Genomic DNA, 17,882 nt, shown 5'->3' with positions numbered 1-17,882 from the left:
TTTGACGGTTTTAATAGCATTTTTTTTTTAGAATTGTGTTTTGGGTCCGGTTGAACCCAAAAATTAACATTTGGTTCATATAACTTCCATAATTGATGGAAATGATATAAGATGTTAAAAGACCAATATATCTTTCAAATTTCTATATATTACCTTTTAAGGATATAAAATAGTGATGGATTAAAATACCCAATGACCTTTCACATAAGCTTTTTTTTTCTTTATTGCACCACTATTTATGCAACCATAATAATTCTATTTTAATAATTTGGATTTTTTATTGTTTTTAAAAAAAATTATAAATAATTGAAAATCAGTATTATTTTCTATTTTAAATTATAAATAAAAAAAAATTATGTTCAAAAACTATTTTAAAAAATACTTTCTAAAAAAGGGTAATATGATTTTTATTTTTTATATTTTTAAAAAAAAAACATTTAATTAAAAAATGAAAACTATTTTAAAAAATAAAAACTATTTTAAAAAATAAAAATTGAAAACCTTGTTTAGTACTATTTTTTATATGAAAATAATAAAAAGAATTAAATTTCATTCATTGATCATCCGTTTTTATTTTTTTCCATTAGTTATTTTAATAAAAAAAAAAAAAATATATATATATATATATATATATAATTAAATAAAGAAATTGATCAATCATGTGTTTTCTGTGAGACTATCTTTTACATGAAAAATAATTAATTTTTGGATCAGCCGGCTATAAAACACAATTCTCCCCCTTTTTTTTTTTTTTTATCACAATGGTTATTAATTTAATAAGATTTTTTTTTTTCTTGACCACAAATTGAATTTAAATATTTGAGAGGGCCAACTTGCAATAAAAAATAATTCTTTTATCCCTTCCGCCTAAACTCAGAGAAACTCGAGCCAGTGTCCCATGGCCGACCGAGACAGAGGCCGTGACCGTGAACGAGACCGAGAGATCCGAGAAAAGGATCGGAGACGAGACAAAGAAGAGCGTGACCGTGACCGCGATCGCAGCGTCAAAGACCGCGACCGCAGCAAGAGGTCCCGTACGCCGGACCGCATCAGGTCGCGGCACGCCCGCTCCCGCACTCGCTCTCCGGACACTCACCGCTCGCGGTCCCGCTCCGCGGACAGGTCGCGACGGCGGCACCGCAGCCACCGCACGCCCTCGCCTTCCCCGCCGCGGAAGCGCCACAGGCGGGGGGAGGACGAGGAGAAGGAGCGGCAGCGGGCCGCGGTGGTCTCCGACTTTGTTGACGGCATCGCGAAGGAGCATCAGAAGCAGCGGGGCACATCGGAGGGCGGCGACGTCGGCGGCGGAGATGCGGAGATGGATGCGGATGAGATCGAGATGATGAAGAAGATGGGGATTCCGTGCACGTTCGATTCGACGAAGGGGAAGCCGGTTCCGGGGGCGGATGTGAGCGGAGTGAGGTCGGTGACGAAGCGGCTGCCGAGGCAGTATATGAACCGGAGGGGTGGGTTCAATCGGCCATTGCCGGCAGAACGGAACCGCTAGATTTAGGTTTTATAAAGGTTAGGGTTTCAATTTCTCTGATTATGATAAATCTGGTATGAGACCTAGGCTAGTTCAATTACACTACTGAATTTTGCCTCTTCTTGTGTTTGGAGTTGAATGCTTATGAAGAATGGATAAATTAGAATTGCTTCTGTTGTCATTTTTCATGGTGGAAGTAAAATCCGAAGTGTAGGGTAGATGATTGGTTTCTTTAACTATGCAAATCTGCTTGAAGTTATAAAGCTTTTCTATATATTTGATTGTTAAGCATGAATTCGTCTATTGATTAACATCGAACGAAGTATATCAGTGATTTTTGTTGTGGCTTATAGCATTCGGTCTCAAATTTGTGTTTCTTTGTCAGTACTAAACACTGGCGTTTACTATCAAAGCTTCTTTGTTTGTTTGTTTGTTTGTTTTCTGTTTTGAGTTTCATATATGTTTCCTTAATTGTCCCATTTAGATTGAGTAATTTTTAGGAGCATAACCATGAGAATGAAAATGAGGTAGCTGTGGGTAGTGAAGGCAGTTCTAGGTGAACATGTGATGATGAGAAGTTCATTTTCGTCATGGGAGAAGGTGTCATTATGGGAAATTGTAGAAATGAGGAGTTGTTTTTTGTTATATTTCTCTTTTTGGCTTGCCCACTTGGTGCTATTGGGATACATCGAGTATCCTCTTGTACACCCTAGAGTACACACCCTTTTTAGATGCTTTTAATACATATTTTTTGTTTTGCCTAGCAACGAAAGAAAAAAAAAATTGTCCATAGAATCTGCATGATATTGTATTCGCAAAAAATCTAAAAGTCGAAGTTGAGAAAAGAAATTCAAAGACTTTAACGAGCTAGAGCATGGTGAAAAGGAGTTTGAGAGGTTGAAAAAGACTGAAATTGAGTTAAAATTGCTGATTGAATTTGTGATTATAATTTATAACTGTTATTGTGTAGAATAATTTAGTCAGGTAAAATATTATCCTTGAAAGGCTAACACTCATTGTTTTCCTTCAATTCAACTTATTGATGATGGATAATAGATTTGATATAGGAATATAAGTTTTCAGAAAGATTTTAAAAGTAGGTTATTTATTCTATAAGAAGCTATAATATGCCATCTTTGGGGATGCTACAGCCACTAGTGCAGATACTCATCCATCTGCATAGAGTTGTTTGAATAATAATGATGGGGAAGACACTGCTGACATAAACACTGAACTGAATTAAGGGCCTAGCCTGAATGGATTGTGCATCAATCCCAGAGCTGGTCTGGCTACCTCTCCTGCTATCTTTGTGAAAGAATGGCTACTTGTTTATTCTCTTCAACTTCTACACTGTTGTCATATAGAGAAGCTCCTATGAGGATAATGGAAAGGATCTAACTTTCCTTTTGTCTTTTTCGACCTCTCATATTATCGAAAAACAAAAAACAACCAAGATATTCTAGCATTACTAGACATTGCTTATTTGGCACATAATGATTTGACAAGTCAAAGGCAATAAAAGAAAAGGAAAGTTAGATCCTTGTCATTCATACCAAGGTTCCTAGGTATGATTAGGTAATCACACTTAGGCAAAAGGCAATCATACCCTCAATGAAGCATATAATATATGTTAAAAGCTTTTATTAAAATTATAGTTCTCTGTTTTTAAAGATGACATGGGTATATATAGACTCTTATGACTCTCTTCCTTAATAGGGTAATTTCCCTAATTCCTTATCTTCCCTTGCAAGAATAGGAAAGGAATATTATTTAGAAACTGAAAGAAATTTTGGAAAAAAAAAAATCCTAATGCTAATAAAAAGACTCGAAGGAGTAGAAATTTGAGAAGAAGTGAATTACTATCTAAAATAAAATATAAAATAAATAAATAAATAAAACCTAAGAAAAATTGAACAACTGAAAAATCAATCCTACTATAATAATAATAGTAATAATAATAACTCTAAATGGGACAAGGAAGCCAAACCACCCTTGTCCTTTTTTTTTCTTTTTTTCTTTTTTGTGAATAAACCCTAGGGGTTTATTCCTCATCAGATCGGTTACTGATGCTAAGTGATCACTAGTGCATTATGTTACTGTGATTTCCTGTTTTGCCTTACAGTGTGTCAAGTTGTAGTAGGCATTTATGTTTATAGTTAGGGCTTTTGCATAACTGTATGGATTGTAAAAGTCTATGCATGTTTATTATGACATTGCATCATGCTTTTGTTGTGTTAAGCCTATGTTTTATTATGGATGCTAATACTCACTGGGTTATATCTATGAGTTGTAGTGCTCTATGCTTCAACAATTGTAATATATTGACATGACTCAGGTGATGATTTTGACGAGTTCTTATATGACTTTGGCTTATGATGAATAATCTAGGACCTATTTGTCTGAGCCAACATTTAGGACCTCTAGGCTTATAGGTATGAACAACTCATTCAAGTGTTGAGCTGCCATGGGAATAAAAATGTTGGGATTGCTTTAGGATGAAAATAACATGTTCATTATAATGTACTAAACTGGAAAGAAGTGTTAAGGATTCATGATATGTTTCTGTAGACAAACAAGTGGTCATTTTCTTGCAGAGCCAAACTCTATAATTGCCAAGCAACTTCATCGTGCAAGAAAAACAATGTGTCATCTCTTTAAGAAGGTGCCATAAGTAATAAGTAGAAAGAAATTCCCCTGTGCTACTTCAACACAATGTCAGAAGCTTGGTACTTTTTCAAACTAATCTTCTTTAACTAGTTATAGTTTCCCATATCTAGCTCCTAAGGCTTGCTCAAATGGCAAGAGATCGGGGTAGGGACAAAGGTTGGAGTTTGATTCAAGTCAAAAGAAGAAACAACAAAAGCAAAAACAGAATACTAAAAATAAAAAACAAGGGTTACATATCAAAGCACAAGGTATACAGTTTTTAATATCCACATTCATGTATCCTTCTAATAATACCTTTCGGCTATATTTAGTTGGTTGGATACAACATGAGATACGATAAGATAGGGGATAACATTCTTATCCCATGTTTGGTTGATGATGGAATAGAATAAGTTATCTAATCACTTATCCTATCAAGTGTTCAACCAAACATGATATAGGATAAGTGACAGAATATATATCCGCCCTTTTTTTTATATCCCTTCTACATAGGATGTGTTAACTCTAAGCTAAGATATAGAATATACATATTCCATGTATTATAAATTCATTTTTTTATATTACTTATTTTGCAAAATAATTTTTTTTATTATTATAAGATCAAATTTGTGGTTAAAAAATAAGAAGTAAAAAAATATTTATAAAATATATTGTAAAATAATATTAATATATGTATTATATATTTATTATTTATAAAGTTCAAATATTTTAATCACAATTATTATTAAATGTAAGATAAATTTTATTTTTTAAAATAGAAAATATTGAAATGCAATATAATTTTTATTTTTTTTATTTATTTACAAATTAAATATAACATAACATATCTCATTGAATATGCTGTCTTAGGGTATCATGTGCATTAGATTTAATATCCAATAATATCATATTCCATTATAAATCATATTTTAGGATACACATTTCCTATCTCTTAAGATATATATACCATATCATATCTTATCTCGTCAACCAAACATAACCTTTGTAATTAATAAACAATTTCTTCAGCCATGGAGGATATACCCATATTAATACACTCGATCGAACTGATGAGTAGATAACATGTGGTGTGAAAGATAGAAGCCACTTGAAACAGAAGGTCTGCATCTCTTCATTTGATTTGTGACTCCAACATGTCATGGCTGGGTGAGAGAGAACTGCAATGTGACTGATACAGAAAATTTATTTTCTGAACTCCTTCATGCTGACTTTATTCAAAATTCAGAGTGTTCTTTTGGGTTATCATGCATAAAATAATTTGTCTGTCAGTTCACAACTTGGGGATGAATATCAGTAGAGGGCCTTACAATCAAACCCTTCTCTTTCATGGTTGATGTGTTTTACAAAAGTGTCAGTGCTTAGCATCTTAAACTCAAGCATGTTGAAGATATAGGCTTGTCTGTTCCATGAACAAGCAAATAACAAAAAGAACTGAAAAATCTGGCAATAGAATACATGATATGTAATGTCATTTTTCATTGGATGACATGTATTCTCATCGATGTTTGCACTCTTTACAGATGCTGGAGGGTCTGCTGGCATGAATTGGATCAAGTGGAAAATTTGGATTCTCGAAAGCCATGTCTAGTACTCAAATGAAGAGGATAACATGTAAAACTACGATACTTTTACCATTGATGATAAATTTTTGCTCTCTCTAACTCAGCTCTTGCCATCACATTGTAATTCATGCAATGGTGTATTTTGTCTGATCTTACTAAATGCTAATTGCACCTTGATCAGGATGGTGGTTTTATAATTCTTGCCATTGGACTTTGGGCATCACACAGTTTTTTGTATCGTATAAATTATTATTTTAGCTTAGCAGCATTGCATCTCCTTGGAATAAGCCACATATAGTTCAACCACCTTATTCATACCATAGTAAGTTCAAAAACAAGAAAAGTTTAGCTGATCGTCAAACGCCACTTTCTGAAGGAAAACTAACTGAAAAGCCTTAGCTGCAGGTGGGTTTTTGAATGACAAAGGCCATGCACTGACCCTGGTGCTCATTGTCAAATGCCAAGCAGCGGATATAAGCATTTGGGTACGTTTTCTTGCACTCATGAATCTCATTCAGGACTTGAGAGGCATCATTGCACCCGAACATTGGCAGCTTCCACAATGTCCAATACCTCCCGTCGTAGTAGCCTGGAATCTGGCTGTTCTTCCTAAATACATATCCCACCTGACATGGAAACAGGAGAAACTGGGTTTATGGTATGTTTTGGAAGCAATTCTAATCTGTCAAACTATGATGAAAGGGGTGCTCACCTCGTCAAATTCAAGGCAAGGGATCCAACCCTTTTTGAGCATGTAGTCTATCTCCTTTGCAATCGAGTCATCAGAGAGAGGAGGAAGATAAGAGAGCGTCTCAAACTTCTTGTTATTGATTGGATTCCATGTCTGTAGAATTAGAGAAAACAGAACTATAGATAGACCCTGATAGATTTTGACTGGTTTTGGGTTCAGAATTTAGAATACGTTACCTTCATGCAATGAGTTTTAGAACCATTTGACACAGTTTTCCGGCTCCATGCAACCGAATCCTTTGCCGGAAACAGCTTGGGCTGGTGGGGCTTCAACCCAACATAGCCGAAACTTGCGACCGGACCTGAGAGGATTCCAGCTGCCATCTTCCTCTAGCCTAAAAAGAGAGCGAAACAGAGGGGACAGGAGAGCACAGAAAGTGGCAGTTCAAGTGATTAATAGTTTATTAGTTCAAAGTGACAGAAATGGTTGGAGAAAGAGACAAAAGCAGACGGCAGGAGCGTTGTGAGGTAAGCTGAGGTGAGTCCGTTAGGGTGAGGAGTGCTGAGAAGGCGATGAAGTCGAAGTTATGGAGAGTTTGTTTAGGCCACTTGGCTTTGGTTTTATCACCATCTCCAGGCTTTTCACCTCCTTCTCCTGGCCGTGACACACTTGGCGTGAAGACGAAGGCTTTAGGAGTTATTAGGACCCACCAAGTAATAGTGCCAGGGAGGAGTTTCTGCTGCCAACCCTGACACCAGCCCCCCATCACAAGCTCAGACGACGAATGTCTTCCGAATGGAAATACATGGGAATGGAAATATAGGAGAACTAATATCAATGTTAAAAATAGGAATCAAGGTTCTGGCAAGTGGGATTCAGTTTCCATAAGAGTCGACTTTACAAAATAATGAATGGGAAATGAAATGGATTTCTCATTCCATTCTCTATTTCAGTGTTTTTGAAAAAGAGGGAAGTCACAAATTATACGGTCAACTCTTAAGGTGCATTTGGCACAGTAAAACTTCGTTTATTAATAGTCTCATTTAAATAATTTTTTTTTTTTTCATCTCAACTCGGTCAATGCACTAAATTAATAATTTCACCAAATGCATAAGATAATGATTTTAGAAATCTTATGAGTTTAAGGAAATATAAATTAATAATTGATAAAATACATAAAAAATAACAAACAAAAATTTATAATATGTTCTTGAAATCCTTATATAAGAAGCTTCTTTATTTTATCAGATATTAAGGGCCTATTTGTTAACTATTTTTTAAAATAATTCTGAAAAATGGTTTTTGATAATAGTTTTTAAAAATTGTTTTTTGATTTTTATAGAATAAAAGATTGTTTGGAAATCTAAAATATTTTTAACCTATCTTTAAATATATTTTAAAAATATTTTTTATATCTAATGTTTTATTTTTAATCATTTTATATGTTTGTATAATTATTTCTTAAAATAATCCTTAAAAATCAAATGAAAATAATAGAAGACAACTAAATAATGTTTATCTACAAACACTTTGTTTTTTGCTCAGGAGAACCAAAAAATGTCTTAAAAAACAATTCCCAAATAAACTCTAAGTTTTGATATCATATCTTCCTTTTAAGAGTTTTTTTCATCTTTCACATTTAAAAATTATTTATTCTTTTTTAAAATCTTATAAACTTCTATGTATTAATTTTGTAATATAACACTATAAATTAATAAATATTTATTTAAGATAAATTATTAAATTATTCATTTACAATAAATTAATAACCTTGACGATAATTTCTCTTGATACTAAGAGTATTATTTTATAGAGGTTAAGTAGGAAAGTAAGATGAGAATAGAGATTAATCATACTATCATCTAAAAAAGAAATCAAAATCGTAATCAAAGTGAGATTTGGTTTTCATAGCAACAAACTTTTATTCTTAGACTAAAATGTCAAATAATTCCTATTTTAAGAAAATGACCTTGCCTTTTTCAAAACAAGAAGAATAATGTTTTTAAACAAAAATACTTTTTATCAAACATTTTTTTATAAAATAACATAAGAGGGTTTTTTTTTTTTTTTATCCATATGAGATTATATTTATGATTTTAAAAAGATCAAGATTATTTTCAAGTAGGGAATATTTCCACTTTTGGCCCAAATGTCTCTTTAAAAAGCAATTCAAAAAAAATAATTAATGAAAATGAAACAAGAGTGGGAGATTGGACATTCCCCATCCATAGAAGAGAAAAAGGAACAAATTAAAGATCAAAAGAAACAAGACATCTGAAAAGTAATCAATAGAACAAAGCAAGCAAACCCTTGGGCCTTGGTCGAAATATTTCACCTGCATTGTATGGATTATGATATAGAAGAGTTCTTAGAGCTAAAAGATCATCCCAAAAGATACAAAAAATAACATCAAATTCATAAAACAGAATGGTATTATCTTTGAATGAGACAGCCAACTGCTCTATAAAATAGAATTAGCTCTAAAGATTCTTACATCAAAATAAAAATGGCAAAGGACAATGATCAATATAAATAATGATAAGTCTAAATGAAGAAATGTTAGAAACATTTTCTGGGGATCCAAAGAATCACAACTACCACACAAACCCTGCTTGGATTTGTGCTTAAAAATCATTCAATGCAATTGCAGGACCCAATTCTGAACCTGTCAATGCCACAGCTTCATACAGAAGCCGGCGGGCACGACAGATGATCTCTTGCTTGAGATGGTCTCCGTGAAGGTATCGATGAGCTGCTCTGCAAGTGATGCTGGATCTTCGATGAGAGTATCAACAAACACCTTCACAATTCTGACCTCCTGTGGAGTTGCTCTCAAGCTGTACCAGGTCAAGAACTTCTGCCTGAAGTTCTTCTCGACGTGACCCTCGCATTCCAACCATCTGATCACCTTGACGTAGTACTCAAAGTCCCTGTCAGAAGGTCCATTCGCCGCACATTCCTCATCCTGTCTTTCTGCGCTTCGTTTCTTTGATGAGCTGCCAGCTTGGGGCTCGTCTCCCTTTCCAGACCCATCGTCCAGATCCATGGTGCTAGGTTTAGGCCTCCCATTCCTCCCCAGACCGTCCTTGAAGATTTCCAGCTTGCAGGGAGTAATGGGCAGGCCAGCTTCCGAGCTACCCATGAAGGGCACGCATTCCATGCCAGTCCGAACAGGAGTATTTGACTCCTTATCAGTGCTCATCTCCTCTATGATCTGGCATTCGAGTGAGGGCTTGTTGTCAGGTTTGAGGACTTTAGGCATTGAGACAACAACCCTCAGATCGCGTTCATCATCTGACACAAAAACTGAATCTGCTGGGTTTCCTTCTTGATCAGTGCCAGTGCAGTTCGTTGCTTCATTAGACAGATTTGTAGAAACAATTTTGTCAGTGCCCTTGCAGTAACCCGGATAATTGTCCTCCCTATTCTCATTCTGGTCATGGTAGGGAGTAACGTTATTAGTTTCGTCTTCCACAGAGGAAGGATTGGATAGGCTGCTACAGTTGGTGGCAGGGCTTTGACTCCTCTCTGCTACCAAACTCTTTGGGATGTCATCTCCACTGCTGCTTGTCGAGAACTGAACTTCACCCATGCCTAACTCTCTTGTGTCCTGGAAGGAAACAACCTTGAAAACATACTCTGTGGATGGAGTTAAATCAGAGAATGTAAACCTCTTGTTGGGTGCCAACATAGTACAAGCAGGTTCGGCAGGATACTCCAAATCGTTAGACTTGCGATGCCATAATTTGTAACTGATCACATTGTCTGTCGATGAATCTTCTGAACCCAAAATCACAGTGAGAGATGTTGAGCAGATATCTTCAAATCTGATGCTTGGAGCTACCAAACCGGCATCTGCAATATTGAATGGCATAAAATGGTTATTATCACCATTTAATAGGAACCAAAATAAAGATAAAAGCAGTTCATCCATATGAGGAAAATTTTCCATGAACATGAATGATGAGGAAATGGATAACTTGCAAGTCAGGGTTTTCACTAAGTAACAAAATAAAAATTAAAAAAAAAAAAAGTAAATCAAAGACTGGAAGGTCACTGCCGAGAACAAGAAGTCAGTTTCTCTGATGATGGGATGGTTCGAGTATCACATTGCTAAGAGAAAATTACCTTGGATCTTAGGGCCGGGTGCTGGACGCGGGTGAGAGTTTGAGAGCACGGAATCCAGCGACTCCAATGCAAGGGCACACAGCCTCTGAACCTCTGGGCCAGAAGAAAGCCTATTAACGATGCCCCGTGCTGTTTTTACAGGTAGACCAGTTAAAGGACCCACTTCTGCTTCAAGCTTCTTGACAGCTTCCTCAACAATTTCATAAAGCTTCTGGTACTTTTTTGTTCCATTCAGAAGCTTTTGGCTCAAGGAGACTCGGTAACATAGTATGTCCACTCTTCTGGTTTCTTTTGCCATCATCAATTGTTTTCTCCAGCATCTGCATAAGAGAATGAATCCAAATCAGATAGTTTCAACTTCTCCAGGGTACTTGAAAAAGAAAAGGTGCTGAATTTCCAATATTGCACTTCATGGGAACCCCAATTAGGACTCAAGTCTAAGCCTACTTTGAAAAAAATAATAATAATAGAAAAACCTGCAACCCAGAGATAGTCAATAACAACATGGAAGGTTTTCACCACCATCTGGATTTTTTTTCCAACCCAACAGCAAGACAGCTACCCCAATTGCCAGCACCACCATCTGACGGTATCCATCAAATACCGAAACCATTTTAACATGGTTTCATAGGATGTTCAAAACAACAGGCATCCGCAATGGTAACAAACTTAATTAAATCACCTCCTATAAACTGAAAAGTAAAAATCAAAAATAAAAAATGGGTAGGGTGTTTAATTATTAGAATAAAGAAAAAATGGACTACCAAAAGGCTTAACAATTGTCCTGCAATGTCACCAGAAATTGGGAAGGATGGACATTGACAATGTCCAGCAAATTTGGATTGCCTCTAGGATTGGGATAGGTTACCTATAATATAAAAATAAAAGCACGGAGAGAACTGCCCAGGGTTTGCTCAACAATCTGTTTACTTTCCAAAGACGAGAAAATCACCAGCCAAACAAGGGAGAAAGAGAAAGAGGGGGAGGAAAGAAAACAGAGCCTTTTTAACTAGGGAGAATTCAGTACAAAAATAGTTATGATAAATAGAGAAAGAAAAATAATTCCAACATTGATGATTTTACCTAGGGCGAACAAGATGCAATTCACCATTTTTTACATTTAATGGGAAACCCACAAGGCACACTCCATAGGACTACCGTGTATACAGTATATCCACTACTAGGAAAACTAATGCGTACATAATCAAGGGCAGCTTAAAAAACCAGAAACCTACCAAATGGATTTCATCCTAGTCTCTGGTGACAAATGCCAATACTGAAATCTTGCACCTAGACTCTTCATAAGTAGCTTTTGAGATTCTCAAGGCAAGACCTACCAATGCTGTCCCTGAGGATACTTGGGGTGGAAGAGATGAAGAACAAATACAGCCGGTTATCATGTCAAAAACATATAGCAGGTTTTCCAAAGGCTGTACCATGTTTCTTCCCTCTTCTCCATCAGCAAGAATAGTGATGTCTCATATGATATCTATGTCAAAGAAAGACAGAACCATTTCTGAAGGTTGCAATTCTTTGTGGCAACACTAGCCAACACATGAGATAAAGGCAAGTTATGGTGCAGGCCAAGTCAAACTAAACTCAAGGCAACTATTGGATAATATTGATTTTTGACCAGAGTCAATCATGGTCTTTTTAGAGAAAATTACATATTACAGTTTACCCCAAATAAGAAAGAAAAAATGAATGTAAGGTGATAGCGGATCTTCTATGATACAAAAAGCTGATAATGGAACAATAATAATAGATAAATGAAAACCAATAGGAATGCCAAAGGGATACAGAAAATTGGAACAGCTCCCAAGCGTAGGTACCCAAAGCACCCAACTTACATTATCAAGATGAAAATAAATGTCATTCTAACAACTTGTTTGGCTAAAAGTAAATGGTATCCTATGAGACTTATAGCAGGACTGAAAGCTCATTTAGGAAATTGAGATAAGCAAGAAAAGAGGTGAACTCTGATTCTCAAGTAACACAATCAGTCTAGCTCAACCATTTCTTGAAATGTTGTAAAAACTTCTCTAGAAAACTCCAAACGAAGCTCCATAAAATGCATAGAACCTTAACTCTATAGGGCTTTCCAATGGTATTTAATTGACATAGTCACTCTACCAGATTAATACCCTTTTTCCCCTAAAAGTGCCTTGGGAACTAATTCTCTCTTTCCCCTGAATCTTGGGAAATTAATTTAAAAAATTGATAAGCTACTGTCTCAGAAAGAGATAGATAGATAGAGCAATATTATACAGAATGAACCACAATGATAAGCTAAATTTCCTTCAAATATAAAACTTGAATAAAATCAAAATGCCTATAAATTTCAGGTAAGAATTGGAAATAACAGGCAATGCATGCACAGAAAGGTGAAAGTGGCTAGGTCTACGGAATCTCCTATTCCTCTGTCACATGTGCTCTCACACATGAGCACCCACACAAGACCTTGTGCAACTGGATCCTTCATGTCTGTGCATACAAGCATGTGCAATGTAAAAGCTTATGACTGGATCCAAGGATGAGCTGAAAATTTTCTTTTAAGGCATAGGGATAAGCAATATGTGGCACAATACCGCATTGCACACTATCATGTTAGAAAGTAGCTATATAAAATTATAAAATAGATAGCACAAAGCAAATATGTAATATGCCACCTGCTAAAGGTAAATTGCACTAAAGTGTTAAATGTTTGGCTGTCACCTATGAGTAGATTGGAAATGACCCTTATGAAAAGCAAAGATATATTCAATTTGATTAAAGCTGACCTCAGGGCACCGAAAACCATCCATTGAACATAACCAGATCCTACAGTTGATCTAGGAAACAATATCAAGTGCTTCACCATAAATTATGTTTGACCACAAAAATAACATATATTTTGACTTGATGCTGAAACTCAATCACATGCACTGTTAAATCCAGCTGACAAGATAAACTAGAAATTTTATTTTACAAAAATTATTAAATAGTAAACTAAATTACAAAAAAAAAAGAAGAGAGAGAGAAAGAGATTACATTTATGAAGTTATTTCTCATGCAAGCCAAAATAAATATTTGTTTTAAGAGACAAATAAAAAATAATGAGCCTCCCTTACACCTTATTGGAAGCACAAGATATCAATAAAATTGGCAAAAGACATTCTTTCATTCCCTACGGATCTACTGGACAACACCTAGAAGAGTGGATTTAAACATGTGTGCCCAAAAAAAGGAGCTAATGATAGATTCACAACATAAAACACAGGCAGTGAAGTTGTAAACTTCAAATGAAAACCAACATGCTTTTGACATATGAACAAGTAAGGACAATTAAGAGCAAGCAATATTTCAAAACCATATGAAAATGTTATGATACAAACTATATAAGAAAATCCTAATTAAAGCAAATTTTATTCAATATACTAGAAATAGAAGATTTGTGCAGAAGAAATTTACCCGAGCATATCATTCACTTTCCCACAAGATACACAATAAAAGCTCCCATCTAGTCTCACATGCCGCCCATCCTTTGCAATGCCAGATTTTTCATGTTTAAAAGCACATTCAAGATGACATGACATGCCACAGGAAACACCTTGAAAGGGAGGATCCGAGCTGCAAGTTAACCACAAGCTAGGATCCTTGTTGTCATCGTATTGATGACAAATGCAGCATGAACACCTCTTGCAAAATTCATATTCTCGACTTAAGTTAGCTCTGCAAGCTAAGTTTTTGCAGTATATAGCATTGCCTAAATCACCATCACCATTACTGATTGAATGATTGTTTGCCGCAACAGGTAATCGAGAAGGGTGATCAGCTTTCCGTTGCCTCTTGGAAGTCCTTTGGTTAGTTGCAGCTGAAGGCTGTGATTCATGATTTATTTCATGGTTTGTAACCACCTCTTGCTCCACTGAATTCTTTTCAGAAACAACTCTTAGAAGGTGTTCTATAATTTTCAACTTTGTCAAGCCGGTATATTTCCTTTCTTTTCCCATCTCTGCACACAGGATCTGTAAAATCTCCTGACGACTCCATGACTGTAGCATTTCAGGGCCACCACGTGACCACTTTGACACTGCATAGACAAGTTCTCTCTTTTCCTCCATACTCAACTTATTGATTTTTGATGGATCATACACAATGCCTGAAGTAATAAGGAAAAAAAATTATAGAATCAAACTGATCAAAAAAGCAATTTTTTCCAAAAATAAACACCCATAAAATCTCCCAAAAAAAAAAAGAAATTAAAGAGAAATTTTCATGACATAATTATCAAAATCCTCAAATGTCTTTTTCCCAATTATGAAAATCTGTTCTGATACATTTCTATGTCTCATGTCAAAAAGAAGAAAACCAGAAATGGAATAAGAAAATAAGCCAGAACTCTTGGAGAAAAACAAACCAATATTGAATCCAAATCACCATCATATCCATCTCCATTTCTAGCCATGAGATACAAATTTCAGATCTTATTTTATTGTCATTAAAAAATCATGAATCAATCAAAATAATAACTGTTTGTGTACTAAAAGATGGTTGTCCTGCATTAACAATGACTTGGATTAACAGCGACACCCCAACTACATTGAGTGGCAATTTTGCACGACACTCCCACAACACTGAATGAAGATTCCATTGTGGAATCACTCTTCCGATAGGATTTCTATTAAAATAAAGAATTATAGGCTGATCTTCATTTGACTTTGAAATGCTTGTGCCTCTGCACTTCTCCTAAAGGGTGCCACATGGGTTCATTGATGTGGTGGCATCTCCGCAGTATACAACCCGCTCAAATGATGAAAAGCTTACTTCTTCCGCATAAAGTAAGTACCCACTCCACATAATGAAGGGATATAATAATAAGAAGAGAAACCACTGCCATTTTTATTGGCAGATTCATGGCAGCCTACCAACTCATAAAGTTACTTCAAAAATGAAAACAAAAATCTAAAAGTTCAGCACCCACTAACAATAATATCAAGAAAAATAATCACAAAATGTTGGATGCCATCGAAGGCAAGATGAACCCCAAACCTCAATCAATGAAAGAAAATCACCACCATAAAAAAATAAAAATAAAAAAAATAAAAAAAATAAAAAAATAAATCAATAAAAGGGTAGCAACAAGTACCAATTTTTCCCCAATACCCTTCAAGACCCAGAAACAATAATCAAAACCAAGACATCAGAATCACAAAAACCACAACATTCATCAAAATCTAACCATCATGGAGATTACAAATCCATCAAGAGATTCAACTTTTATTAACCCTTCAACACAGGAAAAAACACATCAACCAATCAGTGGCCAACCCAATACCAGCCTCCAAAATAAAAATCAATACAAACCCAGAAACAAATTGAAAGAAAGAGGAAGAGGGTTACCCTCAGAAGAAGAATCCATAGCCGTAGAACAACACCACACTCAGCCCACCACATTACCACCAAGACCCCAACTTTTGTGAACCTGCAAGAGATAAATCCTGAGAACCACCACACATATACAAAAAAATAATAATAATAATTAAAAAATTCACAAAAATTAAATCAAATCAAAGAAGAGAAAAAACAAAACAAAAGGGGGTGATGAAAGATAGAGAAGCCGAAGAAGAAAAGGCATACAAATACCAAGATGGAATCCATGAAAAAAAATGGGTCCTGATTATGGGGTTTTCAGGACCCGAAGCAGCAAAGGGAGATTCGAAGAGGCCTAGAGAGAGAAGAAGCTTAGGTTAGAGAGAGAAAAGTTGCAAATAAATATGAAGGGTACCATGAGAGAGAGAGAGCCAAAGCCGCTGTGGCATGTCATCTTCTTTTTCACTATCTATTTATATTTTATTTCTTATTTATTTTTTTTTTCTTTTTATTTTTTATTTTGGGGGGATTTTTTATTCTGTAGTGGAGTCTTTAATCTTTTCCATGGACCTCACTCTTCCTCGATCAATAAATCATTTTGATAAACTTTTGTTTTTATTTGAAATTTTGTACAAAATTCAGAAAAATGGTAAAGCACAATTAAATATGATAAAACGGTGATGAAAAAGACAAAATATTATAAATTATGAGCTTTATTTAAAAAGTCGTTAATAATAATTTAGGTAAAAGCGCGTATTATAAATTAAATATTTGAAAAATAGTTAACCAATTAACGGTCAAGATCTTGATAAGGGACCCACCTACATGGGTATTTAGCCAAAGGGTTATAATTAATTTTATTTTTAAAATAAAGAAAATCATTTTAAATTTAATTATTAAAAATACAAAAAAAATACCTTTTCTTATTTTTTATTTATTTTTCAAATTTTTATTTTTTAAATAAAAGAAATTTATGAAAAATATTAAAAAAATAATTAACCCAAGAGAAATGATGAAGAGACAAGAGGTCCACATCAATAAGGGCCCACTCATTTGGGTACAAGGGTGTCAAGGATAATAAAAACTAATATAAAGGACTAATAATACCCCTTTCTAATAATAAATATATTCCTACTAAGAAATATTATATATCAAGAAACCAATTTTTTTAGGAAAATATATTTTTTTTTTTAAGGTGATTGAGGATTGAGCAAATGGGAAAATTTTATTTGGGATAAAGTAAGGAGGCAACTATGAGATTAGGCTAATTTTATAGGAGGAAAATGAAAAAGGGTTGAGGAAAAAGAGGTAGTGGGGAGAGGAGGGTGTAGGCACAAGCAAGAACTTGCCAAAAGGGGAAAAAGTAGGGTTTTGAATGATTTTCTTAAAGGTGGTTGCTCACTTATTTCTCTAATTATAATGCTTCCCATGCCTTCCCATTCTCATATGACTGGTTTTTTACTTATCATCTCAATGGACAACTCACACAAGCCCTCACTCTCTCTCTCTCTCTCTCTCTCTCTCTCTCTATTTTTCTTGTTTTACAAGAAAATAAAAAAATTTCATTATTATTATATAAATACTTATTACCTTTTTTATGTACTATATTAATATTTTTTTAATATTATAATTTTGTTATAAATATTTATAGATTGAGATTGTGTTTGACTATATTTCTATTCAAATTAATTTTAATGAAAATATTTTCATTGAAATGGTTTTTATGAGAATCACTTATTAAATGTTGCTTCAAAAAATAATATAAGTAATTTTTAAAATTTTTAAAAGTATTTTTAAAATTTTGTCAAATATCTAATTTAAATTTTTAGATTAAAAACGGACTCAAAATTATTTTTTATTTTTACGTTTGATCGGCGAATCTATGTATATGAATTTTTATTTTTATTTTTGTATTTTAAGCTATTATTTAACTCTCTTTTTTTTCATTTTTTAAAAAAAAATCATTCAAATGTAACTCACCAATTCAATTTAGAAT

At 34.5% G+C, this 17,882-nt stretch overlaps 3 protein-coding genes across 4 annotated transcripts; 1 reads left to right on the top strand and 2 right to left on the bottom strand.

Moving 5' to 3' along the window:
• Positions 1–874: 874 nt before the first annotated feature.
• LOC117925606 (U4/U6.U5 small nuclear ribonucleoprotein 27 kDa protein) lies at positions 875–5,938 on the top strand. Its single transcript, XM_034844668.1, has 2 exons — positions 875–1,524; positions 5,674–5,938. The coding sequence occupies exon 1, from the start codon at positions 899–901 to the stop codon at positions 1,505–1,507; it is 609 nt and encodes a 202-aa protein (XP_034700559.1). The 5' UTR covers positions 875–898; the 3' UTR covers positions 1,508–1,524; positions 5,674–5,938.
• Positions 5,939–6,010: 72 nt separating this feature from the next.
• On the bottom strand, positions 6,011–7,038 carry LOC117925607 (ribulose bisphosphate carboxylase small chain clone 512-like). The gene is made up of 3 exons (XM_034844671.1): positions 6,643–7,038; positions 6,428–6,559; positions 6,011–6,341 (listed from the first exon to the last, which is right to left on the bottom strand). The coding sequence occupies exons 1-3, from the start codon at positions 6,787–6,789 to the stop codon at positions 6,111–6,113; spliced, it is 510 nt and encodes a 169-aa protein (XP_034700562.1). The 5' UTR covers positions 6,790–7,038; the 3' UTR covers positions 6,011–6,110.
• Positions 7,039–8,801: 1,763 nt separating this feature from the next.
• Positions 8,802–16,281, bottom strand: LOC117925055 (VIN3-like protein 2). Of its 2 annotated transcripts, none has more exons than XM_034843874.1 (5): positions 16,154–16,281; positions 15,917–15,998; positions 13,985–14,675; positions 10,535–10,854; positions 8,802–10,261 (listed from the first exon to the last, which is right to left on the bottom strand). In XM_034843874.1, the coding sequence occupies exons 2-5, from the start codon at positions 15,933–15,935 to the stop codon at positions 9,075–9,077; spliced, it is 2,217 nt and encodes a 738-aa protein (XP_034699765.1). In that variant the 5' UTR covers positions 15,936–15,998; positions 16,154–16,281; the 3' UTR covers positions 8,802–9,074. The 2 variants fall into 2 exon arrangements, with proteins under 2 accessions (XP_034699765.1, XP_034699766.1); XM_034843875.1 differs by having other exon boundaries at positions 16,160–16,281.
• Positions 16,282–17,882: the final 1,601 nt, after the last annotated feature.

Source organism: Vitis riparia, chromosome 11, assembly GCF_004353265.1.
Source record: "Vitis riparia cultivar Riparia Gloire de Montpellier isolate 1030 chromosome 11, EGFV_Vit.rip_1.0, whole genome shotgun sequence".
In the NCBI taxonomy this organism is placed as follows: domain Eukaryota; kingdom Viridiplantae; phylum Streptophyta; class Magnoliopsida; order Vitales; family Vitaceae; genus Vitis; species Vitis riparia.
The sequence above is the reverse complement of the archived record's forward strand: the minus strand, read 5'-3'. Positions and strand labels throughout refer to the sequence as shown.